We start from the raw sequence: 27,219 nt of genomic DNA on the forward strand, positions 1-27,219 counted from the left end.
CGGGTGGTGCAGACCGGTAAATCCATTCCAGCAAGAGGCAGACAAAGCAAGCGCTGGAAGGCCATCGTCAGAGTCTTCAGTTCTCATCCTGATGAAGGTGAAGCAGCCTTTCCACGGTGGGCACAGCAGCGGTTCCAGCTCCCAGCAGAGACCCACAGAGACTCACAAGGCTGGGTGGGGCCAGCGACGAGCTTGCTCACTTGGTTAAGAGAGAAAGGCAGTCCCTTGTTCATTCAGGATTGGGGACTTAGCAAGCCAGAGAGTGAGGCTTGAGGATGAGTTGGGGGCAGATGGGGAGGCCGGAGAAGAGCAGGGAAGAGGGCTCCAGCTTCTGTTCTGGGCTGTAGCTCCTGGACGCCCCCTGTGGACACTCCAAGCTGACACAGAGCTTGGAGAAGAGAGGGGTTTTCCTTATACCTGACCGGGGAGATTGCGCTCTACACTTCCCAGGGCACAAGGATTTGACTAGCAGGCAAGGATCTGACCAGTTGGTTCACTCATTCATGAAACAAACACCAGCCGTCCAGCAGTGTGCCGTGCACCAGTGTGCAGAGATAAACCCACACCTCAAAACTTGGCTCTCTGTCCTTCTGGGAGCTAATGAGAAACAGAGAGCGTGCCTCCAACATGTACATTTGCAAAGGCGTTTTGATTTTTTAAATCAGGTGTCTCGCAGAGTCTCAGAGAAGAAGCAATCGCTCGGGCCCCCCTGTGCCAGTGGGGAATTGAGGCGGGTGGGGCGCTTCACACCCATGCTCTGAGGGATGCTGAGGCCACCTTGCCACCAGGACCTGACACCCAGGAAGATGACCGGGTGACACCCAGGAAGATGACCGGGTGACACCCAGTACAGCCACCTCCCTTCCCTGAAGCTTTGGGGGTGCTTTCCCCGTCATCTCCCTGGGTCCCCGCTAAGACATGCTGTCTTAGATGCGTGCCCCAAGCCGGCCACCACTGCTCAGCTGATGTTAGACTCTGGAGAGCAGGGCTAAAAATAGTTCCGATTTGATGCGCTGCTCCCCGGGGCTGAGCCGGCATCTGGCCCCTCCACCTTCCCTGGGAACTGAAGACGTCTCAGCCGGAGTGGGGGGAGTGGAGGGGTGGGGGGCTTCCAGGCCAGCCAGGCGGTGGAAGTTTCCAGAATCCATCCTCACACTCAGAGAGGGCCCAGAGCCCTCAGCTGGGGCTGTGTTGCTACACTCTTCCCAGTGTGCCAGCTTAGGGGCCCCGTGAGCCACCCACATCGGCGTTTGGGCAGTGTGAGGGGGTCCTCGGCTAGGAGTTCTGTGTGGACACCCACGTGTATATGCCCAGGTGGGCGCTGGGTGCACCGCGCCGTGCCTGTGATACACTGGAAAGACAGCTTCGGCCCCTCTGCTCTGTGAGCTGTGGGCCTCTGACCCCGCACAGCCCCGGAGCTTCGCTTCTCTCTGAAACTGTCCAGAGAGGGCAGGAACCAGCCTCATCGTAGTGGTGTCCTGCCAGGCTGGTTGGTAGGTCCTCTCTTGTCTGCGGCCCAGGTCATTCCTGCTTTAACTGTGCTCCTCGCACCCGCTCTGGCCATCTGCCCCAGGGAACATGTATGTTATGAATTTGAAGGTGGTGTTGCAGCCATCTCTTGGTCAAATGAGACCATCAGAGCAGGGGATAAATGTACCGTAGCACCCTCTGCATGGATGCTTACTGTGGTGGGGTAGGGGCAGCGGCTGTACAGCAGCTTAACCCGGGGGTTGAGATCTAGCTGGAGAGGCCCCTGGGTCTGTGACTCCAGTACGGATGGGCTGTGAGCAGGGAGGGGCCTCTAGGGGTGGAAACCAGGCGTGTGGCGCAGCTAATCAAATCAAGGCTGAAATCTGACTTTCCAACCTGGTGTGCTATGTAACCCCTCTGAGCCTCAGTTTTCTGAATCTATAAAACGGGGCTAGTAGATGACCTCATTCATAGAATTGAAAGTGAAGTGGGAGGAGAGGGAAGGGGACATGATAAGGAATAGAAGGATGCAGCGTCTCTGGGTTAGAAGCACCACCTCTGGAGTCCAGTGCTTGGACGAGGCTGGCGGCCGCGGCCCGGGACTTCCTCTCGCTTCGGTTTCTTCATCTGCCGATGATCGTGACGTTCTCAGGTTAAATGATGTAATATGTGTAGAAGGTTCACACTGTGCCTGTTATGTAGGAAGAACCCCACAAATAGGAGCTATTACTGTACTGAGGACCCAGCATAACAGGGGTGGGGAAGGGAAATGCTGTGACCTGGGCATGGAGTGAGACACGTGGGGAGAACTGGGCCCTTCGGGGATGATGGGGACAGCAGAAGCCAAGACACGGAGACGAGCCCATGCTGGGAAGGCCTGGGGCCAGAGGCCAGCAGGTGCGGCCAGGGGTGGGGAGCACGTGTGTGCAGGGTGGGGCGGAGGCAGGAGGTTGGATACCACACTGCACAGCCACGAGGGAGCCCCTGGGTTACTGGATCCAGGCTAGCCTCGATTTTCCTCATCTGTAAAAATGGGAGTATCGGTATCTGGCAGAGATTAGGCAGGCAGGCTGAACCCCGATCCTGTCTGCCACAGCTTGGGTGCCCCCCAGATCTGTGATGGCCTAGGAGAGCTTGAAGGACTTTTCTCTGTACTGACCTGGGGCCCCAGGGAAGACTCTCAGGGGTTTCCACCTGGGCATGGCGTCAGTATCCTACAGGTGGGAGCACCCCCTTTCTGACACCGCAGCCCTGGAGCCCCCGTTAACGCCTGGGGACCCGGGTCAGCTTCCATCCTGAGCAGGTGACAGACCGCAGACCAGCGAGGTTCCTGCACAAGCGCCACGCAGCCCGGAACCCTGAAACCGCCCGCCGTGCTCTGGGGGCACAGCCAGCTGTCCCTGGGCCCCTGGGATGCAGTCAGCGACGCAGAGGACGCACTGGGAGGAGCCCCTCCGCCTAGAAGGAGGGCCCCGACGGGAGTGCAGATCAGGCATCGTCATGACAGCTCTCAACGCCTTCACCGCGACCGCAAGCCAGGCTTCCCCGATCTGCCAGGCTCAGGTGGAGGTGAAGCAGGACAGGTGTGAGCAGGGCCAGGGCTGCGCAGTTCAGGTGCCAGTGAGCTCGGGGGTGTGTGCAGGTAGCAGCTGGCCCAGTCCGTCCTGGATGTCGGGGGCAGGACTCCTCCCACGATGGCAGCCCTGTTTCCCCTCTCCCCTGTCTAGTGGCCGCAGCACCCTCTCTCTGGCGATTCCCGGCTGCCAGTGGAGAAGCGGGAGATTCCCACTTATACCCAGAAGTGATGTGCTTCAGCCTTTTCCCCTCTGCGTCAGTCCTCTGAGTCAGCTGAGATGCCAGGGGGCAGGACCCACCCCTCAGGGATCCCCGGTTGGAGCCTGTTGACACCAAGATATGGTCATGGACCACGGGGGTCTGTACAAGCGAGGACCTGGGCTTGTGCAGCGTGTTCGGGTGCGTGGCGGCGTGTGCCTGTGTGTCTTGCTGCATAGGACACAGCGTGTGGCCGTGAGGGTGCGTGACCTTCACGTGTGGTTAGCATGTACACACGTAGCGGTGTGTCCCCATTGTGAGTGCGGCGTGCATGAGTGTCTGTGTGTGGTGTTTGTGTGGAGCGTTTGTGGTGGTGGTGTTGGTGTGTGTGTGTGCCTCTGAGAGACTGCTCCACGCCCACCCATGACGAGGGTCAACATGCCCCCAGAGGCATGGGCTGCTTGTGTTTAAATAGTACAAAAATATAAAAGTTTTTTTTAATTGATGTATAAGTCACTTACAGTATTATGCTAGTTTCAGGGGTGCAGCAGAGTAATCCGATGTCTTTGTAGATTATACTCTGAGCAAAGTTACTACGACACACTGACAGTACTTCTGGTGCTGTGCGTTCATCCCTGTGACTTATTTACTTAACGCCTCATAGTTTGTCCCTCTTAATCCCCCTCCCCTGTCCTGCCTTCCCCTAAGGGAACTTGTTTAAGTGGCATGTGTTTTTTTTTTTAATTTCAATTTCCAATTGTTCATTAGTAGTCTATAGAATACATTCATTTTCATACGATGACCTTGTATCATGTTGCTGTTCAGTCGCCAAGTCAGGTCAGACTCTTTGCAGACCCGTGACCTGCAGCACATCAGGCTCCTTCCTCCGTCTCCCTGTATCATGAGACTTTGCTAAACTTGCTAATTAGTTCTGCGAACCCTTTTTTTATTCCTGGGGATTTTATCCAGATAGTCATATCATTTACAAATAGGGACAGTTTTACTTCTTTCCTTGCAATTAAAAAAAAATTTGATTGATTGTTTTTGGCTGCGTCAGGTCATAGTTGTGGCTCAGCTGCCTCACAGCAGGTGGAATCTTAGTTACCTGACCAGGGATCGAATCTGCGTCCCCTGCATTGGAAGGCAGATTCTCAACTGCTGGACCGTCAGGGAAGCCCCTTCCCTTGCAGTTTGTATAACCTTATTTCTTTCCCCTGACTTACTGTACTGACCAGGACTTCTAGTATGATGTTAAATAGAAATGGTGAGTGTAGACATTACTGCCTTGTTCCCGATCTTAAGATCTTCAGTCTTTATATCATTAAGTGTGGTATTAACTATTAATTTTTATAGATGTCCTTCATCTATGTCAGGTTAAGAAAGCTCTTTTCTATTTCTGGTTTGCTGGGAATTTTTTAAAAAAATCATCAGTGGATGTTGAATTCTGTCAAATGCTTTCTTTCTGCATCAGTTAATGTAGTGTGTGATTTTACCTGTTAATATCATTAATTGCATTAATTGATTTCTGAATACAGAATAAGCCTTACATTCCCCAAATATACTCCAGTTGGCTATCAAATACTATTCTTTCTATATATCACTGAATTTGATTTGCTAGCATTTCGTTAAAGGTATTTGCATCTGTGTTTATAAGGGATGGGGCTTCCTTGATGGCTCAGACAGTAAAGAATCTGCCTGCAATGCACAAGACCCAGGTTCTGTCCCTGGACTGGGAAGATCCCCTGGAGAAGGGAATGGCTACCCACACCAGTGTTCTTGCCTGGAGAATTCCATGGACAGAGGAGCCTGGCAGGCTATAGTCCATGGGGTCGCAAAGAGCTGGACATGACTGAGTGATTAACACTTTCACTTTTATAAGAGACATTGTCTGTAGTTTTATTTTCTTGTGTGGTACGTGTCTGACTTTGATAGAATAACGCTGGCCTCATAAAGTGAATACAGAAGTGTTCTCTTCTCTTATTTTTCTGGGGAAAAAATGTACAGAATTCATGCTGTCCGTATTTCTACCTTCAGTGTTTAGTAGACTTTTTCTCTTAAAGATTCCTAAAGCTTCAAGTCCCCCCAAACCTAGACTCAGCCCTGTTTAGGACTTTGAGGGTGAGTTGCCTTCCACAATAGAGACTTCACAATGTGTCATAAGAAGCATCAGGGTACTGTAGGTCCAGACAGGTGAAATTATTCAGCCTCTTGCTTCTAGCTTCCCTTAGCTAACTGCCAGTGGGGCAACATAATTTGGCCAAGACCTCCGATGGACCTCAGTCATGACTTGCTGTGTGACTTTAGGGAAACCACTCAGCCTCTCTGAGTCTCAGATGAACCAAAGAGGAAAAGATGACAGATATGTCTCTTTCAGAGTGCGCTATAAAAGGTGAAAATGTGCTCAGAGAACTAGAGAGTTCTCCTGGAGGCATAAGGAACTTTAAACAGGTCTGTGGTTTATGAGGGAAGGGGAAGAGACAGCCTTGAAAGGGGAATAAGGAGAATGGGCTGAAGGGAAGACAGGAGGAGAGCCCTTTGTAATAGGTGCCATCCTTGGCCTCTGGTCTCCCGTCTGTTCTCACAGGCATTGCCTCATCTGAGTCTCCTGAGGCCCTCTACGGGACCACGATAACATGCATCCATCCATTCACCATGTCCTAGGGTCCTCCTCTGGGCCAGGCATTGCACAGGCGAGAACACTGAGGCTCCATGAGGGTAGGAGATGCAACACAGCCAGGAACAGAACTGAAAAAGAACCCAGGTGTTAGCGGCAAACCATGGTTTTCCACTGTAGTAAAAGCAAGCAAGTTGCACTAAGGTCAGAAGGAAGGAGACAGCTAGTCTACCTCATAGAGCTGTGTGCGTGGGAACTCCAAGCACTGCTGGCCCCGGTGCAGAATTCTGGGCTTGCAGCCCTCCTCAACCCCTTACTCAGCTGGGTAAACCGAAGCACATTTCGTAACCCTGGCGCTTCGGTTTACCATCTGTTAAAGAGGGGGTAACACTGCAACCACCTTATACATCTGTTGCAAGGATTAAGTAAGTTAAGTTAATAAATACAAAATGCTCACAGCAGTGCCAGACACATATGAGCGCCACACACTGGGTGTTACTTGTCAAGAGGCTTGGCCATTCTTTAGGCTCTGAGAAGCCAGAGAAAGATGGAGTTAATACAAGGATCCTTCGGCTTAGCGATCCTTCAGCCTGCCCCTCTGAGATGGGTGAACTGCCCAAGGTCGAGCAGCCCTGCAGACCTCACACCAGACGCCGGCTTCCTGAGTCCCCGCTCCACAAGGACGGCTGCCTGCCTGCCTTTAGATCCGTGCCTTTCACGATCCAGTGTTCTCAGGAGAGAAACAGTGTGACAGCCGGTGACACAGAATCCGGGTGGAAGCCAGTCAGGAGGAGGAGAGTTGGATGTTTTTCCGCCAAAACGCCTTTCTAAGGGAGGTGAGCTTTCTGGAACCTGCCAAGGAGAGGGAGAAGGTGAGGGAACAGCAGCCACCTTGTGTCTCCTGCAGATGCGTTCTCGTGGGGACATGGCATATCTGGGACTGCCCCTCGGCCTGGCCAGACGCCCCCCTGCACCCCGATGCTGCCGCATTGAAAGGTGCAGGCCTTGGGAGGCCGCCGGCTGGGAGTGAGATCACGGTGCAGAGGAGCAGCCTTCCTGCGTGGCTTAGGGTCTGGCGCCACCTTGTGGCCATGGGCCACAGCTGTCTTTGCACAGGGCTGACAGCTTAGCAAGAAGAGGCTGCTGGCTGGGCTTCCCCAGAGGTCATCAAGACCCCACTCTGGATTCTGTAAGGCCTACCAGGGACCCCGGGACTTGAGGACAGAAGAGGAGGGTGCAGGAGCCAGAGGACTGGGTGGAAGGCCCTTGATTGGGAATTTTGAACTGGACTCTGATGTAGCTCCAGGTGGCAGGCTATGTGAGCCGGTATCCCAGGAGGCATGATAACCAGTTTTGGTCTCAGACTTGACCCCAGTGCACACTGGGCTTCAAGCACCTGTCTGCTTACGGGTGGGGAGTGGCTCCGGTCCTGCCCACTCCTACGTTCATCTCCTCCCGTATCTTGGGATGCTACCACAGAGGCAAGCTTGGTTTCTCTGGCAGATGTTATGGTTGAACCAACGTGTTCTGGGCTTGTTGTCTTCCATTTCACTGGCCGTGCTGGACAGAGGGGCTAGTGGCTTGGGGAACAGGGGCGCGGAAGGGCAGAGCAGGAGCTCCCTTTGCCCTGGCGAGGCTGACCTGCGTGAACCTGAGTGTTGGTGTGACCTCGCCTGGGGACCTGAATGCATAGATAGGCTTGGGCTACGAGACGTGATCGTTCCCCCATTGGGCCCCCTTGTGAGGCTGGGGGAGGTAGAGGCTGTGGTCTGCGAGAGTAGGCCTGAGAAGGTAGAGCTTTGTGGTCTGGCCCCCGAGGGAGTCTGTGGCCCCCGGCACTGTGTACTGCAGGTGCCACATCCGAGTAGAGAGGAGTTTAGGAGCAGAGAGACCATATCCGACCTGGGGGACCCAGGGCACCAAGGCTATCCTGGCCACGTGGCTATTCTGGGTGCCCTGCGGAGCCTCTGGACTCAAAGCCCTGCTTCAGCCCCTTCACCAGGGCACCCTCGACCCCTCCTGCCCTGTCTCCCCAGGCCACCGTCCCACCTGATCCAACCGCCACCTCTGCCCGGGTCCTGGAGTCCGGCTCCCCAGCCCCTTCCAACTGCTTGGGACCACACATCCTTAGAGCGGGCTCCCCCGCCCAGCCCGCTGCTACGGTCGCCTCGTCTAGTCGGTCTCCTTCGGGCCCGCAGTTCCGACATAGCTTCCCTCTCCTCTGTCCCTTTCTCTCTGTCTCCCCCAGAGCTCTCTGTCCGTCTCCCTTCTCTCTGTGCACGGGTCTGTTTCTTTCTCCCTGTCTCTCTCCACCTGTCTCCATCTCTCTCTGTTGCCGTCTCTTGTGTGTCTCCGTCTCTGCCCCTGTCTCTCAGTGGCCCCGTAGCTTTCCAGGTCAGCTTCAACAAGCAACCCCCCGGACACCCCCTCCTTCCCTTGGCCTCTCCCCCTGGTCCAGTGATTTTGGGAACTTACAGACTGAGGCCGAGAGACAGGCAGTGACTCATGGGAAGCGGCGCAGCCAGTGAGCAACAGAGCCTGGAGCAGACGAGGATTCGACGCCCTGCTTCGCTTCAGAGCTTCTGTTTTGCCAGGTGTTAAGTGACGGTAACCAGAGCTGCCCCGCAGGGCGTGACAGGCCCTTCGGGACACGCCTGGCCCGCGGTGGTGCCCGGTGGGGCTGGCAGCCGCGCACTGTTCACTCCAGCCTGACACCATTCCTGTTCCAGCGCCTCCCTCCCCGAAGTTTCCTGCAGGGTTGTTCTCTGCTCACCCCCAAGGAGTGTATATGCAGGAAATAAGGCATCCCTCTCAGCCCCCTCCCGATGGGTCTTCTTCGAGGTCTTTTCCATAGGTAGGAGGCCCACCAGTTTGGACTTACATAGGAGCATCACTGTAGTTTTGTATTATTTTGCAAATGTAGGCTTTCTCACCTCTGCTTCTAAAGCACGGTCTGCTGTGAAATCCACGTGAGGTTCCTGGGCAATGCCCACCTTTCCCGTTGCTTCAAGGAGGAGGGTACAGAGCCCTTCTCTGGGAGCCTCTTAGAAAGTCGGTGTACCTGGGGAAGCGGCCTGCCTTTGCAGTGCTGTGACAGTGCTGTCCTGCAGGGGGGACTCAGCCCTGGGGGACAGGAGTCTTCCTTCTTCCACAGGGCCCCCCGGGGGAGAGTGTGAACAGAGACAAGCTCACGTGTCCACGAGAGATAGACAAGACACAAGAAAGTCAGGGAGAGAGCCAGCGATGGGGCTGGGGGGCCGGCAGGGCCCAGGAGCCGAGGGAGGGGTGGGATTTTTTTCTGAGCATGAGGGGAAGTCAGGGAGGGCCGTCTGTGATTTTGACAAAGTGCCTTGGCTGCTGGGCGGAGAGAGGGTTGTTCTGGGGGCAAGAGTGGGCCCTGGGAGGCCAGTTAGGAGGCTTCTGCTCTGATCCAAGAGAGAGGGGGTGATGGCGGGGACCAGGCTGGCAGTGGCGATAGAGACAGACCCCCAAGTGGGCCCCTGATGGGGTGCCTGGGGACAGCAGGGACCATGTAGGGGGTCAGCCACGCTCTCAGCCTCTGTGATTCTGGCTTGGTGGTTTAGGAGACATTCCCAGGGGATGGCCAGGGACGCACTTGTCATTCTGTCCTGTTGTCTGTGACCCAGATTGATCCTAACGGGGTCCACTGTGCTTTCTGAACCTTGCTTTGGTCCTGGCGCTGCCGGCTCCTCTGGGGTGGGCTCGGCCCCAGAGGCCGCTGGCTGAGTCTGGCTTCTGTGTGTGCTAAGTTGCTGCAGTTGTGTCCGACTCTTGGTGACCCTATGGACTGTAGCCCACCAGGCTCCTCTGCCCATGGGATTTCCCAGGCAAGAGTACTGGAGTGGGCTGCCATCTCCTTCTCCAGGGCATCTTCCCAAGTCTGGCCTAGATGATGCCGTCCATCCTCCCCTTGTTGTGGCTTGGAGGAAGTGTCTATGGTTTAGGGAGAACTGCAGCGGGCATGGGGGCTTTCTTCCGCGGGCCTGGACCCATGGCCAGCGCTTGGATCATCTCCCCAGGCTCCCCATCAGCCTCATGATGCTGTAACTCCCCTATGGCAAAGAAGAGTAGCAAAGACACAGAGCCGGGGTGGTGAGTCCAGGCCCCCAGAGCCACGCCCTCCACCGGCACTGCCCCCTTGGCCCTGTGGCCCTCCCGGAGGGAGCGGGGTCCATGTGTTTGTGTGGCTGAGTCCTGGGCCACGCCTCGACGGAGGTGCCACTGTAGGCTCCCCCTAGCGTGGAGCGGGGCACACACGAGTTTTGGGGTCCAACAGCCTCGGCCAGCTCCCGGTGGCTCCCGCATCCACCTCTGGAGCCTGTGCCTGGGAGCCTGCCTGTCCCACATGGGTTTACTTCTGCCTGCCGCCTGGGACCCAGGCCACACCGGGCAGCCCACCAGTGATCCTCAGTAGGAATTTCATAAACGCTAATTCCTTTCCCTCCTCCTCCAGAGAGGTGGAAGCCCTCCTGGAATTTTCCCCCTGGGACCCTGGACTTGAGCGAGCCCACCTGCGGTACTTCCTTGGCAGGCCTGCAAGGCCGCTGGGTCCCCCTCTTCATTTCTCACTGTATAGATGAGCAAGCCGAGGTGGGGGAGGGGACAACTTGCCCAGGCCCCCTTCCCCGGCCTGACCCCACCCCACCCCACCCTGAAGCCTCACTACCTCATTCGTGGCCTGGGAGAACCCCTAGAGCTGGTCCAAGCACCTGGAAAACCTCAGAACCAAGGAGGGGCGGCTGGTTTGCCCAGAGGGCCTGGCCCTTCCAGAACCCCCGCCCAACCCATGCCTCTCTCTGTGTTCTGTCCCGTCTCTCGCAGGTATATCCGCACCATGTACCTGGGGATTCAGAGCCAGCGGCAGAAGGAACACCAGCGACGCTTCTACTGGGCTATGATGTACGAATATGCAGACGTTAACATGCTGCGCCTCCTGGAGACCTTCCTGGAAAGCGCCCCCCAACTGGTGCTACAGCTCTGCATAATGATCCAGAAGAGCCGCGCCGAGACGCTGCCCTGTGAGTCCCCCCACCCCCGCCCCGGGGCTGGGGGCCGCCCTCCGCGCACACTCCAGGGGCGTCACCGGTCGGATCCCCGAGTCCCCGGCGGCGCCGCATCTCTGCGCCCCCGTGTGCGCGCCGGTACCGCCGCCGTCACGTGTGCGCCTGCGCGGCCTTCACGTGCGCAGAGCAGAGCCCGGTCTCCCGTGTCCCTGGAGCGGCAGAGCAGGGGGCCTGGGTCTCCCAGCCCAGGGAAAAGGCCCCTTATCTTGGCGCTGGCCTGAGCCGCGGCATTTGCACACACGGGATGAGGGAGACAGCACGTGCCCAAGAGGCTAAATCGTGTCACGCGGCACCAGCAGTTTTAGACATCCTTGAGCCGTGGTGCTTCAAACGCGTTTACAAAATGCAGAAGCCCCGTTTATAAAACAGGCTGAAGCAGCTGTGTTCTAGGTAGATGGTGGGTGGGGGTCCAGAGCCCAGGGTATCCTGCCCGCCGACCCCACTCTGGGCCCCTGCGGCTCCAGATAGTCTCCAAGCGCCCAGGGGCTGGTCTGGACACCACTGGTTTCTACAGCAGCAGGAAGCCTTTGGGGGCCACCCGGCGACCCAAGAAGCCCTTTCTAGGTGGGACTCCTCTGGTCAAAGCACACTGTCACCCTGGGTTGCTGATGTCAGGACAGACCAGCCTGCAAGTGTCCAGGTCATGTCAGAACTTATTTCACTGGGGCTGGAGTTCTGATTGGGGCAAAGGTCCAGGGTAAGGAGGGGCTGGAGATCACGATGCTTGGGGGATACTGGGGACATTTCATCCTGGGGAAGATGTAGGCTATGTGAACCCCAGCATTTGAAGGGATGTAGGGGAACCATGATCGTTCCAAAGAGCAGGAGGGAGCTACCAGGAGATGGTTATCAATTCACCATGTGGGAGACATTTCAAACAGCGGGAGCCATCCAGAGACAGAGAGACTGTCTCAGGAGGTAGTGAGTTTCCCATCATGGGGAGCATTCAAGCAGAGATGTTGCTAAAGGGACTCAGTGCAGAGATTCCTGACTCCAGAGGATGTGAATGTGTATGATCCACAGTAGCAAGGCAGCTGGGGCAGAGGGTCCCTGGCCATTGGGGCCTGCGGCCTCCTGGGTCCTTGCCTCTGGGCCCCTGGCTTCCCAAGCTGCTCCAGTGGGCCCTGGGTGTCACTAAGTTCACAGGCACCTGTAGGGCACTCTCCAGTGGGATCCCCCCTTGCTCCACACCATCTGGAGAGGACAGCCAAGTCTGCGAACTTGGGAGGGGCTTGTTGGTGACGTGGACGCTGTGCGTCCTTGCAGGGCAGCATCCTGGAAAGATGGGGCGACTCCCCCTGCTGCTTGACAGCTGTGTGACCTATGGCAAGGTACTGAGCCTATCTGCTCCTTAGCTTTCTCATTTCTGAAATGGAGATAATATTGGTACTTACCACAGAGGGTTGTTCTGAACATTTTTGACATGATGAATGTCAAGGGCCTCAGGCAGCATCTGGCCATTTTGTTGGTGGTGATGGTAGAATTGGACCACACGTTACTAATGACATCATGGCCAGCTGGTGGCCTTTGGTGACACCTGTCCACTTTGCAGCATTAATGCTAGTAGACGCTTAGGTAGATTGCTGTTTTTGTAATAGGTGAGTTTTCCATGGATCTTGCCAGATACCAGCCTCTTCCACTTTTTCTCCTTATGCCACCTCTCCACCTTGGATTCCTCTTTTATAACTGGGTTAACATTACAGTAGTCAGCCTGAAAGATGGATTCGTATCCAATTTACCCGTAAAACTGGTTGTTTTTGTTAAGTCGCTCAGTCGTGTCTGACTCTTTACGGCCCCATGGACTGTAGCGCGGCAGGCTTCTCCATCCTTCACTATTTCCCAGCGTTTCCTCAAACTCGTGTTCATTGAGTCAGTGATGCCATCCAGCCATCTCATCCTCTGTCGTCTCCGTCTTCTGCCCTCAGTCTTTCCCCCCATCAGGGTCTTGCCCAGTGAGTTGGCTCTTCGCATCAGGTGGCCAAAGTATTGGAGCTTCAGCTTCTGCTTCAGTCCTTCCAATGAATATTCAGGGTTGATTTCCTTTAGAATTGACTGGTTTGATTCCCTTTCAGTCCAAGGGACTCTCAAGAGTCTTCTCTAGCACCACAATTCAAAAGCATCAATTCTTTGATGCTTATCAATTCAAAATACAATCGTAGTGGTAATATTAAATCATGCAGATATTATGCAGATATTATAGGCCTTCCCTTGTGGCTCAGCTGGTAAAGAATCCACCTGCAACGCGGGAGACCTGGGTTCAATCCCTGGGTTGGGAATATCCCCTGGAGAAGGGAAAGGCTACCCACTCCAGTATTTTGACCTGGAGAATTCCAAGGACTGTATAGTCCATGGGGTCGCAAAGAATCGAACATGACTGAGCGACTTTCATCTTCACTTTCATTTAAATATTTTGGTCATTTGGAGTCCTCCTTAAATCAGATGTCTCCGGTCAAGTTTAAATAAAGATAAAAATTATACATTTTACCTGGTAACATATGCCATTTTTCACTGGTAATGAGCCTGGTGTCCGCTGGGAGCTTCGAGAGTCTTCCTGGCTATGGCAGGGATGGGGAGGTGTTCCCGCATGGTGAGAAAAGTCCACCAGAGCTGTGTGTAAATTCCACCTCCGCCACTTATTGGCTTTACAACGTGGGACAAGTTGATCTAACTGGGCTTCTTCATCTGGAAAGTGGACGTAATAACTCCTCTGGGTGGTTGTGAAGGTCTAGCAAACTGCACGTGCCCGTCTACAGCACTTTGGCGGGTGTCTTACGGGTACATGACACAATCTTCCGGTCCACAAAGATGCTTTCAGTCAGGCACCACGCTGCTTGCAGAGGGTAACAGGGAACATAACAGAGGTGGTCCAGGCCCTCATGAATCTTCCACTCTCTCTTGGGAGACATAACAGGAGCAGTTAGTAGCCGGCATATTGTGGCAAATGCTTTAAGCAAACAAACACGATGCCAGGACTGCAGTACCTGGGGTGGGGTGTGCAGAGAGCTTATCTGTGCAGGGTTGGGCGTCCCAGCTGGCACTAGTGGTAAAGACCTCACCTGCCAGGACAGGAGACATAAGAGACATGGGTTGGATCCCTGGGTCAGGAAGATCCCCTGGAGAAGGGCGTGGCAACCCACTCCAGTAGTCTTGCCTGGAGAATCCCGTAGACAGAGGAGCCTGGCGGGCTACAGTCCATGGGGTTGCACAGAGTCAGACACAGCTTGAAGCAACTTAGCACACACACATCAGAGAAAGCTTCTCTAGAGAGTTGACACTTAGCCTGAGTATAAACGATGAGGAGGAACCAGCTATGGGAGGAGCAGAAACAACTTTCCCTGCAGAGGGGCTTGCATATACAAAGGCCTTGGGGTGGGAAAAGCCTGCCTTACTCTAGAATATGACAGGACTCAGCATGGCTGCGGGTCAGCAGTCAGGGGAAGGAGAGTGATGTGGGGGAGGGTGGGGAGGAAGGCGTGGGCCTGACAACTTGGGTGTATACCAAGTGCAGTGGGAAGGGTTATGTAGGAAAGCTATGTGATCAGATTAGTTTAAAAAAGAATAAAATTATTTGCCTGCACGAATTTTAGTTGCAGCATGTGGGATCTAGTTTCCTGACCAGGGATTGACCCTGGGCCCCCTGCATTGGGAGTGCAGAGTCTTGGCCACTAAAACACCGGAGAGGTCCCAGATTAGCTTTTTTAATTTTATTTTTTTATGTATTTTTGGTTGAGATGGGACTTCGTTGTTCCCCGGGCTTTATTCTAGTTATGGAGAGTGGCTTCTCTCGTCTCAGAGCACCGACTCTAGGCGCTTCAGTAGTTGCAGCTCCTGGGCTCTGGAGCACATGCTCAGTAACTGTGGCTCACAGCTTAGTTGCTCCAGGGCGTGCGAGATCTTCCCGAATCAGGGGTTGAACCCGTGTCTCCTGCATTGGTGCCAGATTAGCTTTTAGAGAAGATCCCTTTCCTGGTGTGCAGGGAGGAAACCAAGAGCCCAGAGCACCTGTTAGAGGCAGCTGTGGGGCTCCAAGGCTGAAACGATGGGCTTGGAGTGCATGGAAGAGGAAGGAAGCCAAGTGCACGGATTGGCAGGCAACTCTGGAGCAGAAATCAACAACACTTAGCAGGCCTGGGGGAGGTGATGATGGAAGGAGGCTGAGATGGGGTATGTTGAGATGAAAGATGCTCTCTGGGGATCGGGTTGAGTCAGCAGCTCTGTCGCCTTTCCCAACTTTGGGGGTTTTCTGATGCTTTTGGCCGGGGTGGGGGAGTGCCCCTCGCTTCACCCACACAGTGCCTGAGCCTGCCTTTTGGGATTGAGCCCCCACTGAGGTGGTGTCTTTCTTATACGACTCTGTGACCTGTTGTTCGCGGCCTCCCACCCGCCACGTGTCAGGCATCTGCTCTGCTATAGGCAAGATGCTGTGTCAGGAATGGGTTTGCAAACACACCTATCCTTCGGTGGGTATCCTTAAACACTGGTTTTCTTTTAGACAAACATTGAACTCTTAAATAGGCCCCTGTCTTTCCATCCCTTTGGTGTTAACCTCCCTAATTAGTTTTCTTCTTTGTCGTCTTTTTTTTTTTTTTTGAGCTGCCCCCCTGCATCATGTAGAATCTTAGCCCCCCAACCAGGGATCAAACCTGGATCCCTTGCACTGGGCGTGCGGAGTCTTAACCACTGGGCCACTGGAAGTTTCTGGTTTTTCCTTTCTTAAGCTCACTTGCTGGCTCCTCTTCTATCAGAAACTCTCCCGCTTCACACCTGCTCCTTTTTCCTGCAAGAGCTGATAGGAAACTCCCCAGAGATGCAGGTGTCCATCCGCTTTCTCTGCTGCTCCTGCCTGTGCCTGTTGGAGGAGGCGTCAGCTCCCTCTCCTGATCAGCTGTCCCTTCTGCGTGAGGACCAGTCAGCTCCCTCTCCTGATCAGCTGTCCCTTCTGCGTGAGGACCAGTCAGCTCCCTCTCCTGATCAGCTGCCCCTTCTGCGTGAGGACCAGTCAGCTCCCTCTCCTGATCAGCTGTCCCTTCTGCGTGAGGACCAGTCAGCTCCCTCTCCTGATCAGCTGTCCCTTCTGCGTGAGGACCAGTCAGCTCCCTCTCCTGATCAGCTGCCCCTTCTGCGTGAGGACCAGTCAGCTCCCTCTCCTGATCAGCTGTCCCTTCTGCGTGAGGACCAGTCAGCTCCCTCTCCTGATCAGCTGTCCCTTCTGCGTGAGGACCAGTCTTCCACGTTCCCCTTCTCAGGGGAAGGAGGCCCAGCTGTGTGGTTGGTTAACCGGCCCTGCTCTCCCTCCTCTCCCATGATCAAAGATGACCACCTCTCTCCTCTTGGGAGATTTCTCTTCTCTAATATGAAAAGTGCTTTCTCCAGTCCTGCTTGCATGGACGTCGGTTGTTATCCTCCAGATCTGGGTCACAAAAGCTGATTGCGTCCATGCTCAGTCGCTCAATGTACAGAGGTACATTGCCTGCGTCAGACTCTTGGCAACTCCAGGGACTGTAGCCCACCAGGCTCCTCTGTCTGTGGGATTTCCCAGCATGAATAGTGGAGTGGATTGCCATTTCCCCCTCCAGGGGATCTTCCCAACCCAGGGATCGAGCCCATGTCGTCTACGGTCTCTGCACTGGCAGGTGGATTCTTTACATCTGAGCCACCTGGGACTCCCCAAAGTCGGTTACTTGATCATTTACACTCGGGTAAAGTTGCTGCCCAGAAGGTGGCAATTATGTGGTTGTATGGCCTGAAGGTGACAGATCTGAGCTTTACACCAACCTGTGAATTTCCACTGTGTCAAACACCATCAGGTAATGGATCGCCTTGCACAAAGTGATAGGGAGTTTTGGTGCCCCGATCCTCTGTGATGTTGGCCACCACCTGGCCTAACCCTGATGGTTAGGAGGGGTAGCCCCCTCCTGCCTGACTCCCCACCTACTGTCCCACCCCCAGCCCCCTGGTGCTGAGCTGGAGCTAGCTGCTGGCTCTGATATTCCTGGGCTTCAGGCCAGATTGATACAAAGATCTCCCAGCCTCCTGTCTGGACTTCAGGGTGCTCATCCCACGACTGTGTCTTCGCCTCCTGGAATAATAAAGGGGAAGATGTGTGCTTCCCCTGGCTGCCTTGCATCTTCACAGATAGCTGCGATGAAGAGGGGCATGCCTGCCTTCTGCCACCAGAACACAGACTCAGCCTCTCTCACTTCCCTGGAGGAGGATCTCTCTCCAGCTCTGTTTCTGTCTCCTTCTGAGGAGTCACCCCTCCTCTCTCCCATCAGATACTTGCTTGCGGTCTACACACAGAGTTCCCTGAACAACGAACTCCAGCTCACAGCCCTGCTTCAGCTCCCAGTGGCTTCTTATCAAACAGAACATTAAAACCTTACACTCTTAAACAGAATCTGCAAGGATTTTAAAGAGACATGACACTTTCAGTGCATCTGTGTAACTTGACTTTGTATCCAATTCTGAGGACTTTTGGCTGAGGTTGCCCCTAACAACAAGCAAGAGAAAAAGAGAGTAGAGTTCTTTGTTTTGTTTTGTTTTGTTTTTTAATTGTGATAAGAACAAGTGAGATCTACCCTCTTAACAAATTTTAAGTGCAGGATGCACATGTGAGGAAAAGTCCTTAAAGCGGTAGGAAAGCTATGAGAAAGGCAGGGTAAATCAATTTCATTGGCTGCACAGTCGTAAAGAATCCGCCTCCCAGTGCAGGAAGCACAAGAGACAGAGGTTCCATCCCTGGTTCAGAAAGATCCCCTAGAGGAGGAAATGGCACCCCACTCCAGTATTCTTGCCTGGGAAATCCCATGGACAGAGGAGCCTGGCGGGCTACAGTCCATGGGGTCCAATAATAGTTAGCACAGATGAAATAACAGTTGGCCACCTGAGCGTATTTGTACATCAAATGCTGTAACAAGAGGGACATCGAGGCAGGCTGACCAGCGGTGCTTCAAGGGGGAGGCTCTGAGAGCTGCCAGTTCAGAAGCCTGAGCAGTAACTATAATGTGACCACTTATTCAGTAACTGTTTGCTAAGCACCTACTATGTGCCAGGCATGGTTCCAGGAGCTGGGGGCAGATAAGAGTAATAAAACAGACAGGAAGCCCTGCGCTCATGGAGCTTATGTGTCTTGGAGAGAGAGGTGGACAAGGAACAGAACAAAGATTTTGTCTTCTGTATTAGAAAATGGTAAAGAGGGCTCTAAAGCTGGAAAGAGAGCCACAGGGGAGCAGAGCTATGTCCAGCGTTCAGTAAGGGAGCAGGAAGGGGACCTCTGAGCAAAGATGTAGAGCAGGAAGGGATCCAGCCTGCAGGTCACTGGAGGTACGTGCACCGGAGGAGGGCATAGCCAAACGCAAGGCCTTGAGCTAAGCAAACGACCCCAGTGTTTTGGGAGCAGCCAGGAGGCTGGGAGGATGGGGCATGATGCCCCCATTGCGTCCATAGCTCAGCCCTGCCCAAGGTCTTGTCAGCAGAGCATCTTTTCTTCTTCTTTGTTAAAAAAAAATATTTAAACAGCTTTATTGAGATACAGTTTATATACTGCACAAGTCATTCATTTGAAGTACACGATTCAATAGCTATCATTCTGGGAGCATCAGAGCTTTGAATCTTGTTGGCTGTTTGCCCCTCAGTGAGGGTAGATTTACCGGGACTTTTCAGTGATGGCAGACGGCTTCCTTCACAGTGTGCTCCAGGCCCACCAGAATTCTGGCATTCATGAGGCTTCTGCCAGGCCAGCTGAGTGGCTGACATTTGTTCTAGAATCTCTAAAGTCTGCCTTTACCCAGCTGGCAGAACCACAGTGCTCTCCTGCCTCTGTGAGTGGATTAATATCACTAGACCATGGGCCAGGAGCAGGGCATAGACCCCGAGGTCTTGGGCACCGTCAATGGGAGCTTGCGTGTGAGTCCATGGGAGAAGGGGAGCTACTGGAGCTTGTAAGCCCAGGGCACTGGGGCCTTTGGAGCTGGAGGTACTGGGTTAGAAGCTCCCTCACCAGCAGTTTGCTGATGTTGTAGCAGTTTTTTTGTTTTTGTTTTTTAATTTTTATTTTTACTTTATTTTACTTTACAATACTGTATTGGTTTTGCCATACATTGACATGAATCCACCACGGGTGTACATGCGTTCCCAAACATGAACCCCCCTCCCACCTCCCTCCCGTTGTAGCAGTTTTAAAAGACAGATTTTGTTATTGTTTGGGCATTTCAAGGCCAATAGATCAGGAGACAGCTGCCACTGAAAAAATCACTTGTCACAGATTCCCAAGAAGAGGCCAGCATGCCACATCATCTTGGGGGGCTTGGGATAGGCTAGTCTGAATAATATCAGAAAACTCTGGGGTCCAGGGCTGTCCCTGATTGTCTGGTACCTGGCCCTGAGGTGATTAGGACACACTGAAAGTGGCCCAGAGTGTCAGGGCCCAGAGAAGGAGGTGTGAGTTCTGGACTGGTTGGTTTGCATATGAAAAGCACCTCTTCTTTTCTATTTCTAGGAATTTGCTAAACCTGAGAGGGGTGGTCCCTCCAGGATCAGCATGGCCCCAAAGAGGAACCATCAGAATACAAGTACACGCTTCAAGCCTTAAAACTAGACAAATCCTTTTACCTCCTGGCGCCTTGGTTTCCTGTCCTATAACATGGCGTACCAGTAAGCATTTCAGGGGATTATTGTCAGGATTAAAGGAAATAATTTATGCAAAGTGTCTGGCACAGTGCCTGCTGTATTGGGAACTCTTGGTGGGTATCATTCCTCCTCACCTCTGCCTTCTGCCCTCAAGGTTTTCTTCTGAAAGACGCACACACAAATGGAAGCTCCCCGGGAGTTCTCTTTTTCCGCTTTCAGGGATAATGGTGGGAGGGTGAGACAGCTGGTGGGCTCATTTCTCCATCAGCCCCTTTGAGAATCAAAATACCCCTGCGATTTTGCACATGGTTTCAGAAGGACCAGACCAGTTGCTGCCCTGCCCTTGAGGGGCTCACCTGCATCAAGGTGAGAACATACGTAAGGAAAAAGGGAAGGAGTCAGAGAGTGTATGGGACGGTGGGTGTCACTAAAGTGGGAAGTGCGGCCTGGAGCTGAAGCGCCAATACTTCAGCCACCTGATGCGAAGAGCTGGCTCTTTAGAAAAGACCCTGACGCTGGGAAAGATTGAAGGCAGGAGGAGAAGGGGACGACAGAGGATAAGATGGTTGGAAGGCATCACCAACTCAATGGACACGAGTTTGAGCAAGCTCTGGGAGTTAGTGATGGACAGGGAAGCCTGGCATGCTGCAGTCCATGGGGTCGCAAAGAGTCGAACACGACTGAGCGACTGAACTGGACTGAAGGGCTGGAAGGCGGGAGGAGGTACTGGGAGCTGCAGTGTGCAGTGTCTGGCTGGCGATGGCCTGGCTGAGAAGGCAGGCTCTGGTAAAAGCCTTCGTGCAGTGACCTTTGGGGACCTGGGAAAGGGCCATGCAGGTGCTGGGCAGAGCCGGCGCACGTGTCCTATGGTGGGACTGCGCCTGGAGCACGTGGGGCAGAGCGGGTGTGAGGAGCTAGCTGGAGGTGACCTCAGAGCGGCCAGGGGTTGTCCTGAGTCGGTCCCAGGACGAAGGCCTGGCACCATGACAGGAACTTCGGTTTGAGACCATTGGAGAAGGGGGCGCTGAGGGGCATGAGCGGGGACTGGACAGGGTGCACTCATAACTCAAGGCAGTGTCTTGAGAGGCCCCGCAGGCCTTAGAAGTACCGAAGCCTTAACTCTGGCCGAAACATCGCGGCGGCCACCCGAGGGTGACCGTACTGGGTTTAAGGGCCTCCCCGGTCAAAGCTGTCCAACTGACACTTGTGCCTGTCGTGCTCCGTTTCATTGGTCTTGAGGTGCGGACGTCCTCTTTCTAGAAACCTTAGATGCTTAGTCTGGTGATCAGAGCCCTGAGACCCCTGACCCAAGCCTTCCCCAGGGGTGGCCCCCCAGGAGGCCCTGACTTAGAGGCCTCCCAGCTGGTGAGGCTGGACTCAGGTCAGGGCCAGCCGCACCCCACCCCCACCCCTCGTGGGCTGCACCAGGAAAACGAGCAAGACATGAGGGTCACTGCCTGGAACTCGTCGTGGCTGAATGGGGAGTGTTCAGCAGTCTCCAGCCTGACCTTTGAAATGCAGAAGGTGATGGAGCTGTAAGTGGGAGGGATCGTAAACATACCCAGCCTGAGCACAGTGTGGGCTTGGGTCTCGGCCAGGGTCACATGCTGACTCTGGGGTTGACCTCGGGCCAGACAGAAATCTTCCAAGTGAACCACTGCAGAGGGAAAACCCTGCACCCCCTCCCTCTGTAATGAAATACGTGGCAGGCCTTTGAAGAGTGATCACATAACAGGAGGAGAGTCAGGCCTTTGAAGAGTGAGAGGCAGGTCTTTGAAGAGTGAGAATCAGGCCTTTGAAGAGTGATCAGTTAACAAGAGGGGAGTCAGGCCTTTGAAGAGTGATCACTAAACAGGAGGCAAGTCAGGCCTCTGAAGAGTGATCACTTAATAGGAGGGGAGTCAGGCCTTTGAAGAGTGAGAGTCAGGCCTTTGAAGAGTGATCACTTAATAGGAGGAGAGTCAGGCCTTTGAAGAGTGAGAATCAGACCTTTGAAGAGTAAGAATCAGAGCTTTGAAGAGTGATCAGTTAACAGGAAGGGAGTCAGGCCTTTGAAGAGTGAGAGTCAGGCCTTTGAAGAGTGATCAGTTAACAGGAGGGCAGTCAGGCCTTTGAAGAGTGAGAATCAGAGCTTTGACGAGTGATCACTTAATAGGAGGGGAGTCAGGCCTTTGAAGAGTGAGAGGTCTTTGAAGAGTGAGAATCAGAGCTTTGAAGAGAGATCACCTAACAGGAAGGGAGTCAGGCCTTTGAAGAGTGAGAGTCAGGTCTTTGAAGAGTGAGAATCAGGCCTTTGAAGAGTGATCAGTTAACAAGAGGGGAGTCAGGCCTTTGAAGAGTGATCACTTAACAGGAGGGCAGTCAGGCCTTTGAAGAGTGAGAGTCAGGTCTTTGAAGAGTGAAAATCAGAGCTTTGAAGAGAGATCACCTAACAGGAGGGGAGTCAGGCCTTTGAAGAGTGATCATTTTGAGAAGAGTGATCTCAGCTAATTCTGGCGGTCGCCTCTTTCTTTGTGGCTTGCGTGTTCCTTTCCTGAGGAAGGTAGAGGAGAACTTGGATTTGGTTTTCAGCTCCTTTATCAGGGGCCTCTCTCAGATACCCGTGAGTGCTACACTTCCTGTCCACTCTCCAAGAAAGGCTTAGATCCTTCACTCCCAGAGCGCCCAGCCCTTTCTAAGACCAAATCTGAAGTACAGTCTCTCCATACAGTGGCTACTTTTTAAGGCCAAAGAGTCTGAGTTTAAATCTCGATTCTACGTCTTGATAGAAATGGCCGTCTTCTTTCCGTGTCCTCGGGTGGCCTTTCTTCTGTATGAGCGCACCCCTGGCATCTCCATGGGCCCAAGTGATCTGTTCTCATAAGGTCATGTTGGATCAGGGCCTGCCCCCATGACCTCATGTTAAATTCAGTGCCCCTTTGAAGGACTGTCTCGGGATACAGTCACATACTAAACTCCTGGGGGTTAGGACTTCAACCTAAGACTCTGGGGGGAGGGGAGAAGATGGAGATGCAGCCCATAGCCGGTACCTACGTCACAGTGTTCTTCTCAGTAAGATTCCTGCTCAGTGAATCATAGGTGTGTTTTTTCCACTAGGATGCCTGTGTCCTGTGGGGTGAGTGGGTTGAAGTGAGGGGTCTGTGTAGCCGCTGAGGATATAATGTTTAGTGATCTACAGCTTCGCCAGGTTGGACGTGGACAAGGCAGAGAGGTAAGATGTGGGCCGGACATCAGCAGACCCGCAGACCCCCAGGCGAGTGCTAGCGCTCAGTCCTGCACGTGACCGTCTCCTGAACCTCTCCTCGTAATTCAGCAGTGATGTCTTATGACATTTGGGGAACACAACATCCTAGGGAGGACTTCCAGAAGCACTGACCGTGGACTGAGGCAGCAAACAGTTTGGCTCAGAGGTGAGTGGTCTCTGTAACACCCTGAGGCCACCCGAAGGAACAGATCTGGAAGCGGCGTAGGTGACCCAGACACTACGCTGACGACAGAGGATTGATGTGGCTTCACCACATGCAGCCAGTGGACGTTTGAATTCCGGTTTGCTAGTTATGTGGCATGGACGGGGCTACCGTCACAACACGCCACGCAATGAAATCAGGACCGTGACAGCTGAGGGCCTGTCCTGCTTCTGCACCCCAAATTTGTTCGAGAGCACACTCAGAGACTGGATTAGACCGCGCTTCAGCAAAAGCTAAGCTGCCTTTTCTTACTTCATGAGCTCGGCACTCGTGCTTTTCTGTGGACAGGGGAACTAATACATTTTGCTTTATTAGAAGAACAGGAAAATCAAGCCTTCTTCCCATGCAGCTGCTGTAGAACTCCCCTTTGATCACTGAGGGTGGAAGCACCCCCAAGATGCATCCCTTTTAGCATCAAGAAAAAGTGATAGTGTTCACTGGAAGCGAGGTGATGTCACAAAGCTTTCTGAGGATGCTTGGTGTCTGGTAATAAGCCTGGCATGTTGCCTGCCCTCCAGGAACCAACAGCCCAAGTCATGTGACTCCCAAGGGGACCCATCCCCCTCCCAGCCCCAACTCCCAAAGGACAGGCGTGCAGGAGGCTCAGAGGTTAGCAGGACCACTGTGACATGGTCATAGACACCTCGTGGCCTCAGGAGAGGCTGGTGGAAATGTCCTGCGTGACAACAGGCAAAACAGGACACACATGAGTACTGTGTTCAGAACCCTCCAGAAAAGTGATAGAAGCATTGGCAGGCATTGTCAACGTTGGCTTCGATGGAGAAATTGGAATCATTTCTTCTGTTTATTTTCCGCGTTGGTTATGCTCAGAAGAGCCATGCATACTTATTGTAATAGTTAACCTTTCAGGCTTTTTCTCTGCTTCCACCAACATCGTTTTTGTTATCAGACTCTGATGTTCTGCTAGCTGCAAACCAGCACAGCTTCTAGAAATGTTGGAAAAAGAGGGGGTGAGGGGGCTGGGAGAGGAAGAACCCGTGCAGGGGAGGGTGTGGGGAGGGTGGGAGGGTAAAGCGACAGAGGACTTTGATCCTTCACTGAGGTTGGGAGAGGAGTGGAGAGGTGAACAGGGGCTGAGGGGAAAACAAGCAGAAGGCTGGAGTTCTGGGCCTGCTGCTTTAGTCTTAAGAATAGGGCTTCTGGATCTGACCTTGGAGCTGGAGAGAGAAAATGACCAGGTGGCTTTGATGCCAGCCTGGAAGAACGCCAAAGGGAAATCGTGGAAATCGTGCTCTGGGGCGGGGGAGCTGGATCTGGTTAGGAGATGTGGCCCTCGGGGCAGTATTCAGGACTCCAGCTGAATTGAGCTGCATTTAGTTCTGGAATTTGGGGAGAGAGGGAAAACAAAAGCTGCGCTGGGTAGACTGAGATGATGCTTGGAGGAGCAGAGGTGTGATGGGGAGTCTTGCTCCAGAGGGGATTCATGATGATGTCTGACTAATGGTTGCCTGCTGGTGGGTGGATTGGGAGAGACTCTGGTCACTGTTTAATGTGTTCAGTTTGACTGAGTTGCAAATAGCAGATAGGCAGCGCCCTAAATAAAGCTGCTCTACAGGGATTCAAATATCGCTTGGGATCAGACACGCTCACCTGCTTGTTGAGGAAACTTGGAGGGAAGAACTTGCAGAGGCCTTGGAGAGCTCACCATGCTAGGGAGGGGCAAAGAATCCCCAAAACCCGAGTTACCCTGCTCCCTCCCATCGCTGGAGGGAGGCAGAGAGGGACCGGGCTTCACCGTCAAGGCATTAAGGAGCCGTGAGCAGTGGTTGGAGGGAGAAGGCAACAAGCACCGTGGGGAGGCCAAGAGTGAGTGAGGAAGCAGCCCCAGAAACACAGGCTGTCCTGGTCCTTGATCAGAGTGGCCTTAGGGAGTGGGCGTGTAGCTGTTGTTGCTGTTTAATTGCTCAGTTGTGACCAACTCTTTGCAGCCCCATAGACTGTAGCCCACCAGGCTCCTGTCCATGGGATTTCCCAGGCAAGAATACTGGAGTGGGTAGCCATGCCCTCCTCCAGGGGATCTTCCTGAGCCGGGAATCGAACTCAAGTTTCCTGCATCGGCAAGCAGATTCTTTACCGCAGAGCCGCCAGGGACGCACGGGGAGCGGGTGAGAAGACGCTCAGTGGGAGAAGAGCCTTTTGAGGGCTCCTTGGGGCGTTGGATGAGCTTATGAGACGGCAAAGGGTGACACAAGCACCTTCTGAGAGGAGAGCTGTGCAGCTTGGGGCAGCGAGTAAGCTCTTGGTCTTCACACCCCATAATCCTTTCCGCTGGCTCCTCTGAGAACACAGCCTGCTAGTGACAAGGGCATGGACCCCACGGTGAGCTTATGATTTCTTACAATGGAAACACATGTCGTCCCACCCACAGCAGAGGTGATGAGCCAGCCAGGCGGTCCAGGTTCCCCAACCCCTTGGCAAAGCACGTCAGCCTCCGCCTGCAGCTATGGATCTCCAGAGGTTCTGGACTGGGTTATTGACACGATTTCACAAAAGCTGTCAGCTTAGGGAGCAGCCGTGGCCTCCAAGCTTGGTTCCTGATACTTTGTTGCTTCCCCCTCCTCCATTAGGTTGCAGTTTGTGTGTGTGTGTGTGTGTGTGTGTGTATGTGTGTGTGTGTGTGTGTGTGTGGGCGTCTCCCTGGCCCGGCAGCCCTGCAGTGCCTGGCAGTGGACGTCCCCGGTTTTGACTGTGTGGGTTTGTGTCTTTCCGGCAGGTGTCTCCTCTGTGACTTCCCTGATGTCCCTGGCTTGGGTGCTAGCCTCCTATCACAAGCTGCTGCGGGACTCCAGGGACGACAAGAAGAGCATGAGCTACAGAGGGGCCCTCATCCACCTCTTCTGGCGCCTCTTCACCATCTCATCCAGAGTTATCTCTTTTGCCCTCTTTGCTTCCATCTTCCAGCTCTACTTCGGGATCTTCGTGGTGGTCCACTGGTGCGCCATGGCCTTCTGGATCATCCATGGCGGAACAGACTTCTGCATGTCCAAGTGGGAGGAGATCCTCTTCAACATGGTGGTAGGGATTGTGTACATTTTCTGCTGGTTTAACGTCAAGGAAGGGCGGACTCGATATCGAATGTTTGCCTATTATACGATAGTCTTGACCGAGAATGCTGCCTTGACGTTCCTTTGGTATTTTTACAGAAACCCAGAGACCACTGACTCCTATGCGGTGCCAGCACTGTGTTGTGTCTTTATTAGCTTTGTGGCTGGGATTGCACTGATGCTGTTATACTACGGCGTGCTGCATCCCATGGGGCCGCGAGCTAAGATCTTTGCCAGCTCCTGTTGTGCCGAGCTGCTCTGGGGCATCCCTTTGCCCCCCGATGTTGAGCCCATGGCGCCTCAGACCCCTGGGTACCGGGGGGCCCAGGTCACGCCTACCAGAGCCGTAACGGAACAACAGGAGGACCTCACGGCTGACACTTGCTTGCCCGTGTTCCAAGTGAGACCCATGGGGCCCGCTACCCCGACGGGGCGTCCTTACCTCCCAGAAGGGCCCCTCATTAAGATTGACATGCCAAGAAAGAGATACCCAGCTTGGGATGCTCATTTTGTAGACAGGAGGTTGAGAAGGACTATTAACATTCTGCAGTATGTCACGCCCACCGCGGTGGGCATCCGGTATCGGGACGGACCGCTCCTTTATGAGCTGCTACAGTATGAGTCTTCTCTCTGAGAGCATCCTGACCCAAGTTGAGAAGGGGACCTGAAGTGTGGTTTGCGGTAAAGCCGCCTGCAAGAAATAGAACCCTCCCTTCCCCCAAAACACAGAACACCACCACCACCACCACCACCACCACCACCACCACCAATGCTCCAAAAAAAAAAAAAAGAAAATAATAAGTCACAACCCCTTCAGATAAGCTTTCTTTCCAGTCGCTGTATGTATACAAAGATATTCTCTATGTTTTGTAAGTAAAAACAAAAAGAAAACCTTTCTTTTGTTTTTTACACATAAGTAACAGTATTAAAAAAAAAAATCCCACACTATGGTTTATAGGGTGGAGAAGGAGCAGTTGTCTCCACTCCAAAAGAAAAAAAAAAAAACACACAGTTTTATACCTTACACCAAGTGTAGATCATTTCCGGGATTGGTGCTGATTGAAAGAACAAAACGAAACAAACAAACAAACAAACAAAACCTTCAACTGCCTTATGCC

General features: G+C 53.6%; 1 protein-coding gene and 1 long non-coding RNA gene across 2 annotated transcripts in view; one reads left to right on the plus strand and one right to left on the minus strand.

Moving 5' to 3' along the window:
- XKR6 (XK related 6) overlaps positions 1-26,896 on the plus strand; it is a 265,963-nt gene extending 239,067 nt beyond the window's left edge. The window contains exons 2-3 of the mRNA XM_069576746.1: positions 10,700-10,896; positions 25,771-26,896. Of these exons, the coding sequence (XP_069432847.1) occupies positions 10,700-10,896; positions 25,771-26,735 (1,162 nt within the window). The 3' untranslated portion in view covers positions 26,736-26,896. The remainder of the gene's footprint in view (positions 1-10,699; positions 10,897-25,770) is intronic.
- On the minus strand, positions 5,114-9,673 carry LOC138433680 (uncharacterized). Its single transcript, XR_011254395.1, has 3 exons — positions 8,333-9,673; positions 6,498-6,709; positions 5,114-5,988 (listed from the first exon to the last, which is right to left on the minus strand). It is a non-coding gene; the product is annotated as an uncharacterized lncRNA (long non-coding RNA).
- Positions 26,897-27,219: the final 323 nt, after the last annotated feature.

Source organism: Ovis canadensis, chromosome 2, assembly GCF_042477335.2.
Source record: "Ovis canadensis isolate MfBH-ARS-UI-01 breed Bighorn chromosome 2, ARS-UI_OviCan_v2, whole genome shotgun sequence".
NCBI classification, from domain to species: Eukaryota; Metazoa; Chordata; class Mammalia; order Artiodactyla; family Bovidae; genus Ovis; species Ovis canadensis.